The sequence below is a fragment of the Somniosus microcephalus genome, chromosome 6 (genome assembly GCF_052327205.1).
Source record: "Somniosus microcephalus isolate GS21.2 chromosome 6, FLI_Smic_1.0, whole genome shotgun sequence".
NCBI classification, from domain to species: domain Eukaryota; kingdom Metazoa; phylum Chordata; class Chondrichthyes; order Squaliformes; family Somniosidae; genus Somniosus; species Somniosus microcephalus.
The window spans coordinates 115,751,648-115,768,266 of record NC_140992.1 but is presented as its reverse complement, the minus strand read 5'-3'; the positions used below and the strand labels follow the sequence as shown (position 1 = coordinate 115,768,266).

Here is a 16,619-nt window from a genome sequence, read left to right as displayed (position 1 = left end):
TACTGAATGGATTGGGAACAGGTGTGTGTACTGAATGGAATGGGAACAGTCGTGTGTACTGAATGGAATGGGAACAGGAGTGTGTACTGAATGGAATGGGAACAGGTGTGTGTACTGAATGGAATTTGAACAGGTGTGTGTACTGAATGGAATGGGAACAGGTGTGTGTACTGAATGGAATGGGAACAGGTGTGTGTACTGAATGGAATGGGAACAGGTGTGTGTACTGAATGGAATGGGAACAGGTGTGTGTACTGAATGGAATGGGGACAGGCGTGTGTACTGAATGGAATGGGAACAGTCATGTGTACTGAATGGAATGGGAACAGGTGTGTGTACTGAATGGAATGGGAACAGGCGTGTGTACTGAATGGAATGGGAACAGGTGTGTGTACTGAATGGAATGTGAACAGGTGTTTACTGAATGGAATGGTAACAGTCATGTGGACTGAATGGAATGGGAACAGGTGTTTACTGAATGGAATGGGAACAGTCATGTGTACTGAATGGAATGGGAACAGGTGTGTGTACTGAATGGAATGGGAACAGGCATGTGTACTGAATGGAATGGGAACAGGTGTGTGTACTGAATGGAATGGGAACAGGCGTGTGTACTGAATGGAATGGGAACAGGTGTGTGTACTGAATGGAATGGGAACATTTGTGTGGACTGAATGGAATGGGAACAGGTGTGTTTACTGAATGGAATGGGAACAGGTGTGTGTACTGAATGGAATGGGAACAGGTGTGTGTACTGAATGGAATGGGAACAGGTGTGTGTACTGAATGGAATGGGAACAGGTGTGTGTACTGAATGGAATGGGAACAGGTGTGTGTACTGAATGGAATGGGAACAGGTGTGTGTACTGAATGGAAAATGAACAGGTCTGTGTACTGAATGGAATGGGAGCAGGTGTGTGTACTGAATGGAATGGGAACAGTTGTGTGTACTGAATGGAATGAGAACAGGTGTGTGTACTGAATGGAAAGGGAAGAGGTGTGTGTACTGAATGGAATGGGAACAGTTGTGTGTACTGAATGGAAGGAGAACAGGTGTGTGTACTGAATGGAAAGGGAAGAGGTGTGTGTACTGAATGGAATGGGAACAGGTGTGTGTACTGAATGGAATGGGAACAGGTGTGTGTACTGAATGGAATGGGAACAGGTGTGTGTACCGAATGGAATGGGAACAGGCGTGTGTACCGAATGGAATGGGAACAGGCGTGTGTACCGAATGGAATGGTAACAGGCGTGTGTACTGAATGGAGTGGGAACAGGTGTGTGTACTGAATGGAATGGGAACAGGTGTGTGTACTGAATGGAATGGGAACAGGCGTGTGTACTGAATGGAATGGGAACAGGTGTGTGTACTGAATGGAATGGGAACAGGTGTGTGTACTGAATGGAATGGGAACAGGTGTGTGTACTGAATGGAATGGGAACAGGTGTGTGTACTGAATGGAATGGGAACAGTCGTGTGTACTGAATGGAATGGGAACAGGCGCGTGTACTGAATGGAATGGGAACAGGCGCGTGTACTGAATGGAATGGGAACAGGGGTGTGTAATGAATGGAATGGGAACAGGTGTGTGTACTGAATGGAATGGGAACAGGTGTGTGTACTGAATGGAATGGGAACAGGTGTGTGTACTGAATGGATTGGGAACAGGTGTGTGTACTGAATGGAATGGGAACAGGTGTGTGTACTGAATGGAATGCGAACAGGTGTGTGTACTGAATGGATTGGGAACAGGTGTGTGTACTGAATGGAATGGGAACAGGTGTGTGCACTGAATGGAATGGGAACAGGTGTGTGTACTGAATGGAATGGGAACAGGTGTGTGCACTGAATGGAATGGGAACAGGTGTGTGTACTGAATGGAATGGGAACAGGTGTGTGTACTGAATGGAATGGGAACAGGTGTGTGTACTGAATGGAATGGGAACATGTGTGTGTACTGAATGGAATGGGAACAGGTGTGTGTACTGAATGGAATGGGAACAGGTGTATGTACTGAATGGAATGGGAACAGGTGTGTGTACTGAATGGAATGGGAACAGGTGTGTGTCCTGAATGGAATGGGAACAGGTGTGTGTACTGAATGGAATGGGAACAGGTGTGTGTACTGAATGGAATGGGAACAGGTGTGTGTACTGAATGGAATGGGAACAGGTGTGTGTACTGAATGGAATGGGAACAGGTGTGTGTACTGAATGGAATGGGAACAGTCATGTGTACTGAATGGAATGGGAACAGGTGTGTGTACTGAATGGAATGGGAACAGGCGTGTGTACTGAATGGAATGGGAACAGGTGTGCGTACTGAATGGAATGGGAACAGGTGTTTACTGAATGGAATGGGAACTGTCATGTGTACTGAATGGGATGGGAACAGGTGTGTGTACTGAATGGAATGGGAACAGGTGTGTGTACTGAATGGAATGGGAACAGGTGTGTGTACTGAATGGAAAATGAACAGGTGTGTGTACTGAATGGAATCGGAACAGGTGTGTGTACTGAATGGAATGGGAACAGGTGTGTGTACTGATTGGAATGGGAACAGGTGTGTGTACTGAATGGAATGGGAACAGTTGTGTGTACTGAATGGAAAGGGAACAGGTGTGTGTACTGAATGGAATGGGAACAGGTGTGTGTACTGAATGGAATGGGAACAGGTGTGTGTACCGAATGGAATGGGAACGGGTGTGTGTACCGAATGGAATGGGAACAGGCGTGTGTACCGAATGGAATGGTAACAGGCGTGTGTACCGAATGGATTGGGAACAGGTGTGTGTACTGAATGGAATGGGAACAGGTGTGTGTACTGAATGGAATGGGAACAGGTGTGTGTACTGAATGGAATAGGAACAGTCATGTGTACTGAATGGAATGGGAACAGGCGTGTGTACTGAATGGAATGGGAACAGGTCTGTAATGAATGGAATGGGAACAGGTGTGTGTACTGAATGGAATGGGAACAGGTGTGTGTACTGAATGGAATGGGAACAGGTGTTTACTGAATGGAATGGGAACAGGTGTGTGTACTGAATGGAATGGGAACAGGTGTGTGTACTGAATGGAATGGGAACAGGTGTGTGTACTGAATGGAATTTGAACAGGTGTGTGTACTGAATGGAATGGGAACAGGTGTGTGTACTGAATGGAATGGGAACAGGTGTGTGTACTGAATGGAATGGGAAAGGTGTGTGTACTGAATGGAATGGGAACAGGTGTGTGTACTGAATGGAATGGGAACAGCCGTGTGTACTGAATGGATTGGGAACAGGTGTGTGTACTGAATGGAATGGGAACAGTTGTTTGTACTGAATGGAATGGGAACAGGTGTGTGTACTGAATGGAATGGGAAAAGGTGTGTGTACTGAATGGAATGGGAACAGGTGTGTGTACTGAATGGAATGGGAACAGGTGTGTGTACTGAATGGAATGGGAACAGGTGTGTGTACTGAATGGAATGGGAACAGGCGTGTGTACTGAATGGAATGGGGACAGGCGTGTGTACTGAATGGAATGGGAACAGGTGTGTGTACTGAATGGAATGGGAACAGGTGTGCGTACTGAATGGAATGGGAACAGGTGTGTGTACTGAATGGAATGGGAACAGGTGTGTGTACTGAATGGAATGGGAACAGGTGTGTGTGCTGAATGGAATGGGAACAGGTGTGTGTACTGAATGGAATGGGAACAGGCGTGTGTACTGAATGGAATGCGATTATGTGTGTGTACTGAATGGAATGGGAACAGGTGTGTGTACTGAATGGAACAGGAACAGGCGTGTGTACTGAATGGAATGGGAACAGGTGTGTGTACTGAATGGAAGGGGAACAGACATGTGTGCTGAATGGAACGGGAACAGGCGTGTGTACTGAATGGAATGGGAACAGGTGTGTGTACTGAATGGAATGGGAACAGGTGTGTGTACTGAATGGAATGGGAACAGGTGTGTGTACTGAATGGAATGGGAACAGGTGTGTGTACTGAATGGAATGGGAACAGGTGTGTGTACTGAATGGAATAAGAACAGGTGTGTGTACTGAATGGAATGGGAACAGGTGTGTGTACTGAATGGAATGGGAACAGTCGTGTGTACTGAATGGAATGGGAACAGGTGTGTGTACTGAATGGAATGGGAACAGGTGTGTGTACTGAATGGAATGGGAACAGGTGTGTGTACTGAATGGAATGGGAAGAGGTGTGTGTACTGAATGGAATGGGAACAGACGTGTGTACTGAATGGAATGGGAACAGGTGTGTGTACTGAATGAAATGGGAACAGGTGTGTGTACTGAATGGAATGGGAACAGGTGTGTGTACTGAATGGAAGGGGAACAGTCGTGTGCACTGAATGTAATGGGAACAGGTGTGTGTACTGAATGGAATGGGAACAGCCATGTGTACTGAATGGAATGGGAACAGGTGTGTGTACTGAATGGAATGGGAACATGTGTGTGTACTGAATGGAATGGGAACAGGTATGTGTACTGAATGGAATGGGAACAGGTGTGTGTACTGAATGGAATGGGAACAGGTGTGTGTACTGAATGGTGTAGTTTATGTACCTTTAAGAGGAACTATGTTTTTGAAGCCCCTGTATACTGTAGTACCAGTAGTGACCACTCGGGTATATAAGCCTGTGTAGCGTCTTGTGTAGTTAGTTCACCTCCAGACTTTGTTCAGTAAACACTTGTTAAATCAACTCCTGCATTCCGTGTCTCCATTAACACACGGATCTAACAGTGGCGACGAGTTAGAAACGAACTTACCTACAATTCGGCAGCACCTCAAGGAGGTCGATTCCTCAGGTGAAGGTCGAAGCCAGAAGCAAGAAAAAAAAACAGTGGTTTCACCAGTTAAACGGGCTGGTGGCAGGTAGTGCACTGATCCTTCCTGGGCTGCGGTGGGCTAGAGCTCGATCGGGTGGCTCTGCAACGGGGCCGGGCAGCGAGTCGGGAAGCAGAAGCAAAGAGAGAGAGAGGGTGGAGCACTCAGGGCGCGGCCGGTGCTGCAAAGCAGGTCGGCGTTCGGACCGAGCAGAGGGAGGGGAAAGTCCCAGAGGGTCTGCTCCATGACGGGAACGGTTCTCCAAGTAACGGAGAAACTATTGAAGCGATATATTAAAAAAAAAATAGAAATACCGCGAAAAGCTACAGGTCGCAACGGGAACCGCGGAGAACAGCATTGGCAGCAGCGGCAGCAGCGGGAAAGCGTGGGAGGTGCCATCTTAACTCGGCGGGGAAGAAAGAAATGTGCGGGAGGCGCCATTTTGATCCATCGGGGACGGAGGAAAAGCGCGGGAAGCGCCATTTTAGATTTTCAAGATGCCAAAGACTGGCAATATTACTGCTTTCGATAGTGATATAGAAGATTGGACCACATATGTGGAAAGAGTGGAGGTATATTGCAAGGCGAATGAAGTAGCGGATGATAAAAAGGCATCGGTACTTCTAAATCTGATGGGCGCAAGGACATACGGGCTGTTACGAAACTTGATCACTCCAGCCAAACCGATGGACAAGAATTTTAAGGAGATTGTTGATACCTTACAGGAGCACTTAAACCCAACACCGCTGCTGATAGCAGAACGATTCAAATTCTTCAGGAGGAATCAGCACAAGAATGAAAGTAACGCTGATTACCTCACTGAATTATGAAAGCTGTCAAAGCACTGCCAATTCGGGGCAGGACTGGCAGATTCTCTACGAGACAAATTCATCTGTGGTCTCCTAAGCGAAGGAACACAGAAAAGACTACTTTCTGAGAAAGATTTGACACTGGACAAGGCTTTCAGTGTGGCTGTATCATACAAAGCAGCAGCAAGAGGAGCTGCAGAGATACAGCAAAAGCCACAGGACTTCGGCACCCATGAAATGACACGGGGTTTCGAGAGATGTTATCGCTGCGGCAGATCCACCCATGACCAGAAGGACTGCTGGTTCAAGGACAAAGCATGCAGGCAATGCGGAAAGATGGAACACCTTGCACGTGTCTGCAGATCTGGAAAGAAATCCGCTGACAGTAAAAAGGTCAATAAGGAAAAGTACAGAAAGGTACAAATGATGACGGACAGTAGCTCCGAAGACCAGAAGAGCGATAGCGACTCCGGAAACAAGAGACTAAGCTGTCTCAAATTACATAATGTAATTGCCAAAGAAGATTACCAGACCATTTGGGTTACCCTCACGATAGCGGGGTCCCCAGTCAAAATGGAGCTAGATACAGGATCAGCTCTGACCGTCATGAGTCGATGGGATTACGAGCGGCTATTTCCACATATACCTTTGAAAGACACATCCATTATCTTGAAGACATATACGGGGCAGAAAGTATACCCCAGAGGGAAAATAAGGGTGCCTGTTGTATACAACGGCAAGGAAATACAGAAGTTGTATTTATACGTTCTGCAAGATGGTGGTCCACCGTTGTTGGGACGTGAATGGATCAGAAAGATAAGTTTAGACTGGCACTCCATTCAGGCACTGACGGTGACCAGTAAGAAAAAAAACGATGATGACGTCATACCTGGACGATTAAAAGACATCTTGGCTAACGCCAAAGAAGTGTTTCAACAGGAACTAGGAACCCTGAAAGGCGCCACCGCCTCAATAAAAGTGGAAGATGCGGCAATTCCCAAGTTTTTTAAGGCAAGGCCAGTGCCATACGCAATTCGGCCAGCCGTCGAGGCAGAGCTGGAGAATTTGGAAAAAGCAGGCGTGTTATCCAAGGTAGATTGGAGCGAGTGGGCAACACCCATCGTCCCGGTCATGAAGAAAACGTTGAATAATGATAAATCTGAAGAACAGAGAAAAGTTCGCATCTGTGGGGACTTCAAGGTGACTGTAAACCCGGTTCTTCACACGGTACAGTATCCTCTTCCGAGGATAGAAGATATTTTCGCCTCACTATCCGGAGGGAAACTTTTCACCAAAATTGACTTAGCACAGGCATATCTACAGATGGAGGTTGAGGAGGCCTCTAAAAAGTATCTCACGATAAACACACACAAAGGCCTGTACCAGTACAATCGACTGGTTTTCGGAGTGGCATCAGCTCCGGCTATCTGGCAAAGAGCTATGGAGCAAGTCCTGCAAGGGATTCCGGGGACTCAATGCTACCTAGACGACATCCTTGTAACAGGAGAAAACGACAACGAGCACCTTGCCAACTTGGAGCAGGTGCTCACGAGGCTGAGAGAACGGGGCCTATGAGCAAATCGCCCCAAGTGCGAATTTTTCCAGAAACAAATATCATATTGTGGCCATGTCATTAACGAAGAAGGGTTGCATAAGTCACCTGAAATAATTGAAGCGGTCGTAAAGGCCCCAGCGCCTGAAAATGTCTCACAATTAAGGTCGTTCCTGGGATTAGTAAATTACTATCATAAATTTTTACCAAACCTGTCGACGGTTCTGCACCCTCTTAACGCACTGCTACAAACGGGAGTAGTTTGGAAATGGAGCGAAGACTGTAAACGTGCCTTCCATAAATGCAAAGGCTTGATCACGTCCAGGGAAGTGTTGGCTCATTACAACCCATCACTGCCAATCAGACTGGCGTGCGATGCATCCCCTTACGGCATGGGAGCAGTATTATCGCATAGATTCCCTGATGGCTCGGAGCGGCCGATAGCTTTTGCATCACACTCATTGAACTCAGCTGAGCGTAACTATGCCCAGATCGACAGGGAGGCACTCAGCCTGGTGTGGAGGGTGAAGAAATTCAACCATTACCTACACGGACAAAAATTTACCTTGTTGACTGACCATCAACCCCTCGTCTCCATATTCAACCCTAAAAAGGGCATTCCCATTATGACAGCGCAAAGGCTACAGAGGTGGTCCCTTTTTCTAGGGGCACACCAATATGACATAGAATACAAAGGAACAAAACAGCATGGGAATGCTGACGGGTTATCGCGCCTACCGTTGCCAACGGTGGAAGAGGCGCCTACAGTGGACCCAGTGGAGATGTTCCACTCGACCATAGTGGAATGTCTACCGGTGACAAATTCTACCATTGAAAAGGAAACGCGAAATGACCCGACTCTCTCATGAGTCTACAATTTAATGGTGAAGGGATGGCCAGCACATGGTGAACCACTGTTGCCAGCATTCTCGCAAAATTAGAGAACAGCTGTCAGTGTGCCGAGGAACCTTGATGTGTGGATCCAGAGTGGTGATTCCACCCAAACTCAAGGATAGAGTGCTAAAGGAGCTTCATGAGGGGCATCTGGGTGGAGTGAAAATGAAGAGCTTAGCCAGAGCGTTTGTGTGGTGGCCAGGTATTGATGGAGACATCGAAGAAATGACCAAGAGCTGTCTAGGATGCCAGAAGGTCCAAAACGCCCCACCACAAGCCCCTCTACATCCATGGGAGTGGCCCTCATCTCCATGGCAAAGGGTACATATCGACTTTGCCGGTCCATTTATGGACTCAATGTTCTTAATCGCGGTGGATGCACACTCCAAGTGGCCGGAGGTAATAAAGATGTCCTCCACCACCACGGAAAAAACCATCACAGTATTAAGGACCATATTCGCCAGGAATGGGCTGCCTGAACAGATCTGTTCTGATAATGGACCGCAATTTGTATCCGAAGAATTCAGGAAATTCTTAAAAAACAATGGGGTTAAGCACGACACGTCCGCCCCATACCATCCCGCCACCAATGGATTGGCTGAAAGGTTCGTCCAGACCTTCAAGAAGGCCATAAAGGCCATGGGTAATGAAGACATAAATCTACAACATAAGGTAGATAACTTCTTGTTTGCGTACAGGAATGAAACACATGTGGTTACAAACCAAACCCCCGCCATGATGTTTTTCAATAGGAGACTAAGATGCCGGCTGGATTTGGTCAAGCCAAACGTCAGAAGGGACGTAGAGAACCGGCAATTTCAAAGCATGAATGAAAGGCCAACTAGAACCTTCCAGATAGGTCAACCAGTTTTGGCCCGGGACTACCGTACCGAGAAATGGCAGCCTGGAACTATTTGCACATGACTAGGGCCGCTGATGTATACTGTGGACATTGGAGAAAGCATAATAAGGTGCCATGCTGACCAGATCATAGAGTCATCCGAAAAAGGACAACCTACACCACAACTCTATACGCCTAGTGATGAAGCAGAGATACCCATAGTATCTACCTCCGATCCGGTGATACTGGAACCAGATGAACCCGACACTGGCATTGAAGCCGAATCGACCTTGCCAAAAGAACCTACTACACCACCGAAACCTACAACACCACCGAGGCGTTATCCGGACCGAGTCAGGAAGCCTCCAGAGAGACTGAATTTGTAATTGATTAACTTCAGCAAATGTGTATATTATTGTTCTTGTAAAAATGTTATTTAATGATTACTTAAAATGTTATGTACTATTTATCTAAAAGGGGAGGAATTGTAGTGTATGTACCTTTAAGAGGAACTATGTTTTTGAAGCCCCTGTATACTGTAGTACCAGTAGTGACCACTCGGGTATATAAGCCTGTGTAGCATCTTGTGTAGTTAGTTCACCTCCAGACTTTGTTCAGTAAACACTTCTTAAATCAACTCCTGCATTCCGTGTCTCCATTAACACACGGATCTAACAAATGGAATGGGAAAAGGTGTGTGTACTGAATGGAATGGGAACAGGTGTGTGTACTGAATGGAATGGGAACAGGTGTGTGTACTGAATGGAATGGGAACAGGTGTGTGTACTGAATGGAATGGGAACAGGTGTGTGCACTGAATGGAATGGGAACAGGTGTGTGTACTGAATGGAATGGGAACAGGTGTGTGTACTGAATGGAATGGGAACAGGTGTGTGTACTGAATGGAATGCGAACAGGTGTGTGTACTGAATGGAATGGGAACAGGTGTGTGTACTGAATGGAATGGGAACAGGTGTGTGTACTGAATGGAATGCGAACAGGTGTGTGTACTGAATGGAATGGGAACAGGTGTGTGTACTGAATGGAATGGGAACAGGTGTGTGTACTGAATGGAATGGGAACAGGTGTGTGTACTGAATGGAATGGGAAAAGGTGTGTGTACTGAATGGAATGGGAACAGGTGTGTGTACTGAATGGAATGGGAACAGGTGTGTGTACTGAATGGAATGGGAACAGGTGTGTGTACTGAATGGAATGGGAACAGGTGTGTGTACTGAATGGAATGGGAACAGGTGTGTGTACTGAATGGAATGCGAACAGGTGTGTGTACTGAATGGAATGGGAACAGGTGTGTGTACTGAATGGAATGCGAACAGGTGTGTGTACTGAATGGAATGGGAACAGGTGTGTGTACTGAATGGAATGGGAACAGGTGTGTGTACTGAATGGAATGGGAACAGGTGTGTGTACTGAATGGAATGGGAAAAGGTGTGTGTACTGAATGGAATGGGAACAGGTGTGTGTACTGAATGGAATGGGAACAGGTGTGTGTACTGAATGGAATGGGAACAGGTGTGTGTACTGAATGGAATGGGAAAAGGTGTGTGTAATGAATGGAATGGGAACAGGTGTGTGTACTGAATGGAATGGGAACAGGTGTGTGTACTGAATGGAATGGGAACAGGTGTGTGTACTGAATGGAATGGGAACAGGTGTGTGTACTGAATGGAATGGGAACAGGTGTGTGTACTGAATGGAATGGGTGGAGAGAGGGTAAATGGGTGGAGGAAGTAGAGAGGGAGAGGGGAAGGAGAAGGGCGGTGGAGGTGAAGTGAGGGAGGCAAAGGAGGAGGCAACAGGTGAGAAGAGGAAAAAAGGACAGGCAACGGGGGAAAAGGAATGGACAAGCTGGGAAAAGGGGAGCGGGAGACGGGTAAGAGGAGAAAGTACAAGGCGGGGGTCAAGGTTGAAGCGAGAAAGGGACGGAGAGTGAGGTGTAGGACCAAGAAGAGAAGAGTTCTATTTGTTGGAATGGTCCCATGATTGGTCTCACTATCTTTAACATCAACCCTATATCCCCAATAACCTTCCATCTTCACGTTATACACTCCCCCTGGGTAATGTGGAGCAGCGAGCCCCTCGAGAAAGAGCTGGCAGTGGGTTTGACTGGTGGTGAGACAGACCAGAGCTGCGGCAGCAGCTCAAACAACACGCAATCACGTGAATCAACCGTAGGGAAAGAAACCTAAAGGAAATGAATAATCTGCGACCTTTGCCTGTCTACCTACCTGACGGAAGGTGAGATCAGCTTGGCTGGCAGAGGTGCTGAAGAAAGAGAGGGAAGGGGAGGAGGAAATGGTCTGCTCTGCCCTCTGGTGGCCATTAGCCCCTTCAACAGCTGCAACAGTCAGAACACTGCTCAATGGACATTCATGGAAAATGAGTTCGGACTGACCGCTGCCTCGTTCCAAGGTATTTAAACATCACTCAAAGCAAATGTTGTCCATTTACTCCAATCAAACAGAGGGACGTCCACTTACAGCTATAAAGGGTGCAGTTTTTGATTTTCTCCTGTGTGATCAGCAGCCCCATTGGGATATTCCAACCAGTTCGGTTAACAGCTGTGTAACAGACCTTCTTGCCTTTCAGGTTGTCCCAGGTCAGGGTCTGATCCTTCACGACAGCCACTATATACACATCTGGACAAAACACAACAGTGGTCAGCATTCTTTGTGATCTTCAAGGTAAGTCGCGAAACAGAACAGAACAGAACAGGGCTATAAAGGTTAAATTATGAGGACAGGTCGCATAGAGCAAGCTTGTATTAAAGATTAAAGGGTGATCTAATCGAGGTGTTTAAGATGATTTGATAGGGTAGATAGAGAGGAACTATTTCCTCTGGTGGGGGGGAGTCCAGAACAGGGGGGTATAATCTTAAAATTAGAGCTAGGCCGTTTAGGGGTGATGTCGGGAAGCACTTCTTCACACAAAGGGTAACAGAAATCTGGAACTCTCTCTGCCAAAAAGCTGTTGAGGCTGGAGGTCAATTGAAAATTTCAAAACTGAGATTGGCAGATTTTTGTTAGGCAAGGGCGTTAAGTGTTACAGAAGGCGGGTAAATGGCGTTAAGATACAGATCAGCTATGACCGAAGAGAATGGCAGAATAGGCTCGAGGGGTTGAATGTCCTACTCCTGTGTTTCTATGTTCCTGGAACAATTTGTCTATTTTTGGTACTCCCAGGTCAGGTACAGCATGGACCATTTTGTTTTTTAATTGTTTCTCAGGAACAGCCGTGAACAAAAGCTGCATTAATTGTCCATCAATTGGGAGACAGCGGGGTAGATCTTGACTTTGTGCGATGGTGTAAAATGGGTGATAGTGAATCAGCAGCCGGTTTTACATCTCTCCTGATTTTTACTTACGTTGGCTTCAATTGAGATAAAACTGGATAGAGATATAAAACCGGCTGCTGATTCGCTATCACCCATTTTACACCATCGCACAAAGTCAAGGTCCACCTCAACATATCTGTTACTAATCTGATATGGTTTTGATGTATATAACCCTGCATAATTGTGTGAGCTACAAGAAATCACCCACATTCCAGTGAGAATAGCGTGACATTGCCATCTACTGGTGTAGTAGCATGTAACACATAAAGATCATATGAAAATAATTTCTGAATCGATAGGTTCAGGCCAAGTTATCTTACATTGTCCATTTAGCTGTATAAATAGTCTGACTTTCAGTAATTCTTTGTTATTCTATGCTGAGAACTTGCCTGGATTGGTTAGTTGCCCTCACAACCCCCATGGATATCCTACTTGTAAGTATAGATGTATAAGTTGCTTGTACTTTCCGTCATTATTAATTAACCAACAAGTTGAATTATCACTGGCATCTGAACCAATATAATTTGGATGAATCTACTCGGTTCATCTAACACATGTAGGCCAGACCAACTAGGGGTGGCCAGTTCCCTTCCCTGAAGAACATTAATTAAACCACTTGGGTTTTTACAAGCCTTTCAAGGTAATTCATTTCCGATGCCAACCCACAAATTTAATATCATAATTTAGCTTCGGAGTAACGCTTGCAGTATGGGCGTTTTATGGGAAGACAATTCCTAGTCATTAGGTTCTTTTAATTTAGTTTGAACTGGTCTGACTTGCTGCCTCTAGCTGCTGAGTTTGATGCAGCTGTTCCAGCATTTGTTGGTTGATCAGCAGGTTACCCAGTAACCATTGCTTTTCAAGAAATCGACTTGCAGGCTCCATCAGGCTCTCTACTTTGCTCCTTCCAATTTTGGGGGATTTTAGATTTCTCCTTTAAGGGCAACCATAGAAACATAGAAACATAGAAGATAGGAGCAGGAGTAGGCCATTCGGCCCCTCGAGCCTGCTCCGCCATTCGATGCGATCATGGCTGATCATCCAAATTCATTACCCGGTCCCTGCTTTCTCCCCATACCCCTTGATCCCTTTAGCCTTAAGAAATATATCCAACTCCTTCTTGAATATATTTAATGAACTGGCCTCCACTGCCTTCTGTGGTAGAGAATTCCACAGGTTCACCACTCTCTGGGTGAAGAAATTCCTCCTCATTTCTGTCCTAAATGGCCTACCCTTTATCCTTAGACTGTGTCCCCTGGTTCTGGACTCCCCGACCATCGGGAACATCCTTCCTACATCTAGTCTGTCCAGTCCTGTCAGAATTTTATAAGTTTCAATGAGATCACCTCTCATTCTTCTAAACTCTAGCGAGTACAAGCCCAATCGACCCAATCTTTCCTCATACGTCATTCCTGCCATCCCAGGTATCAGCCTGGTGAATCTTCGCTGAACTCCTTCTGTGGCAAGAACATCCTTCCTCAGATAAGGCAACCAAAGCTGCACACAATACTCAAGATGTGGTCTCACCAAGGCCCTGTACAACTGCAGCAAGACATCCTTGTTCCTGTACTCAAACACTCTCGCTACGAAGGCCAACATACCATTTGCCTTCTTAATCGCCTGCTGCACCTGCATGCTTACCTTCAGCGACTGGTGCACAAGGACACCCAGGTCTCGTTGCACTTCCCCTTCTCCCAATCTATTGCCATTTAGATAATAATCTGCCTTCCTGTTTTTGCCACCAAAGTGGACAACCTCACATTTATCCACGTTATATTGCATCTGCCATGTTTCTGCCCAATCACCCAACATGTCCAAATTATCCTGGAGTTTCTCGACATCCTCCTCACAGCACACTCGCCCACCCAGCTTTGTGTCATCTGCAAATTTGGAGATATTACATCTAGTTCCCTTGTCTAGATCATGAATATATATTGTGAATAGCTGGGGTCCAAGGACCGATCCCTGCGGTACCCCACTAGTCACTGCCTGCCACTCGGAAAAGGACCCGTTTATTCCAGCTCTTTGCTTTCTGTCTGCCAACCAGTTCTCTACCCAAGTCAATACCTTGCCCCCAATCCCATGTGCCTTAACTATACATGCTAATCTCTTATGCGGGACCTTATCGAAGGCCTTCTGAAAGTCCAGATACACCACATCCACTGGTTTGCCCTTATCTATTTTACCAGTTACATCCTCAAAAAATTCCAGTAGATTAGTCAAGCACGATTTACCTTTTGTGAATCCATGTTGACTTTGTCCAATCTTGTCACTGTTTTCCAAGTGCTCTGCAATTACATCTTTTATAATGGACTCTAGCATTTTCCCCACTACCGATGTCAGGCTTACTGGTCTGTAATTCCCCGTTTTCTCTCTACCACCTTTTTTGAATAGTGGGGTAACATTAGCTACCCTCCAATCCATGGGTACTGTTCCAGATTCCATCGAATATTGGAAGATGACCAGCAATGCATCTACTATTTCTAGGACCACTTCCTTAAGTACCCTAGGATGTAGATTATCAGGCCCTGGGGATTTATCGGCCTTCAATCCCATCAATTTCCCGAACACCATTTCCCTACAGATACTGATTTCTGGAGTGTTTATGGGATACTGACCAAAATATGTATTTAGTTGGTCTGCCATTTCTTTGTTCCCCATTATAAATTCCCCTGATTCTGACTGCAAGGGACCTACGCTTGACTTCACCAATCTTTTTCTCTTTACATATCTATAAAAGCTTTTACAGTCAGTTTTTATGTTCCCTGCAAGCTTACTCTCATACTCTATTTTCCCCTTCTTAATTAATCCCTTTGTCCTCCTTTGTTGAATCCTAAATTGCTCCCAATCCTCAGGATTATTGCTTTTTCTGGCCAATTTATATGTCCTCTCCTTGGATCTTATGCTATCCCTAATTTCCCTTGTTAGCCACAGTTGAGTCACCTTTTTTGTTTTATTTTTGTGCCAAACTGGGATGAACATTTTCTGTAGTTCATCCATGCGGTCTTTGAATGTTTGCCATTGCCTATCCACTGTCAACGCTTTGAGTGACATTCCCCAATCAATCCTACCCAACTCACGCCTCAGACCATCATAGTTTCCTTTATTTAAATTTAGGACCCTAGTCTCCGAGTCCACTACTTCATTCTCCATCTTAATGAAGAATTCGATCATATTATGATCGCTCCGACCCAAGGGGCCTCGCACAACAAGATTGCTAATTAATCTTTTCTCATTACATAATACCCAGTCTAAGATGGCCTGACCTCTGGTTGGTTCCTCGACATATTGGTCCAGGAAACCATCCCGTAAACACTTCAAGAATTCCTCCTCCACAGTATTGTTACTCATTTGGTTAGCCCAAGCTATATGTAGATTAAAGTCACCCATGATGACTGCTGTGCCCTTATTGCACACTCCTTTAATTTCCCTTTTAATGCCATCCCCAACCTCCGCTTTATTGTTTGGTGGTCTATATACCACTTCCACTAACGTTTTCTGCCCTTTGGTAGTTCTCAATTCTACCCATACAGATTCCACATCATCAGAGCTAATATCCTTCCTTATAATTGTGTTAATCCCTTCTTTAACCAGTAATGCTACCCCACCTCCCTTTCCCTTTTGCCTATCTTTCCTGAATATCGAATACCCCTGGATGTTGAGTTCCCAGCTTTGGCCATCCTTGAGCCTTGAGGGCTGTAGTAAGGGCTTTAAACTAACTAGTGGGGGGGAGGTTCCTAGAGAGCAAATAATAAAAATGACAACAGAGAAGGTCATAGACTTAGGTAGCAGTGGTGAAATTGAAAACCAGAGCGTGTCAGGAAGGGGCAGAAGGTATGGAGTAAAAGGTAAAGTAATAAAAAGGGCAAAAGCAGGAACGAAGTGTCACAAAACATCTTTGAAAGTTCTCTATCTGAATGCACGTAGCATTCGTAACAAAATAGATGAGTTAATGGCACAAATAACTACATATGGGTATGATCTTGTGGCCATTACAGAAACATGGCTGCAGGGTGACAATGCCTGGGAATTAAACATACCAGGTTATTTAATGATCAGGAAGGACAGGCAGGAAGGAAGGGGAGGTGGGCTGGCTATGTTAATAAAGGAAGGAATCACTGTAATACAGAGAAATGATATTGGGTCAAAAGATCAGGATAATGAAACAGTTTGGGTGGAGGTAAGGAATAATAAGGGGAAAAAAACACTAGTGGGCGTAGTCTATAGGCCTCCGAACAGTGGCAACTCTGTTGGACGGAGTATCAATCAGGAAATAGTTGAGGCTTGTAATAAGGGAACATCTATAATTATGGGGGATTTTAACTATCA

The 16,619-nt window shown here is 45.7% G+C and overlaps 1 protein-coding gene across 1 annotated transcript in view; it reads right to left on the bottom strand.

Annotated features, from left to right (window-relative positions):
* The window catches only part of LOC147116020 (serotransferrin-B-like), a 56,008-nt gene that overhangs the window by 24,033 nt on the left and 15,356 nt on the right, over positions 1 to 16,619 (bottom strand). The window contains exon 3 of the mRNA XM_085990731.1: positions 11,437 to 11,595. Coding sequence (XP_085846857.1) covers positions 11,437 to 11,595 — 159 coding nt within the window. The remainder of the gene's footprint in view (positions 1 to 11,436; positions 11,596 to 16,619) is intronic.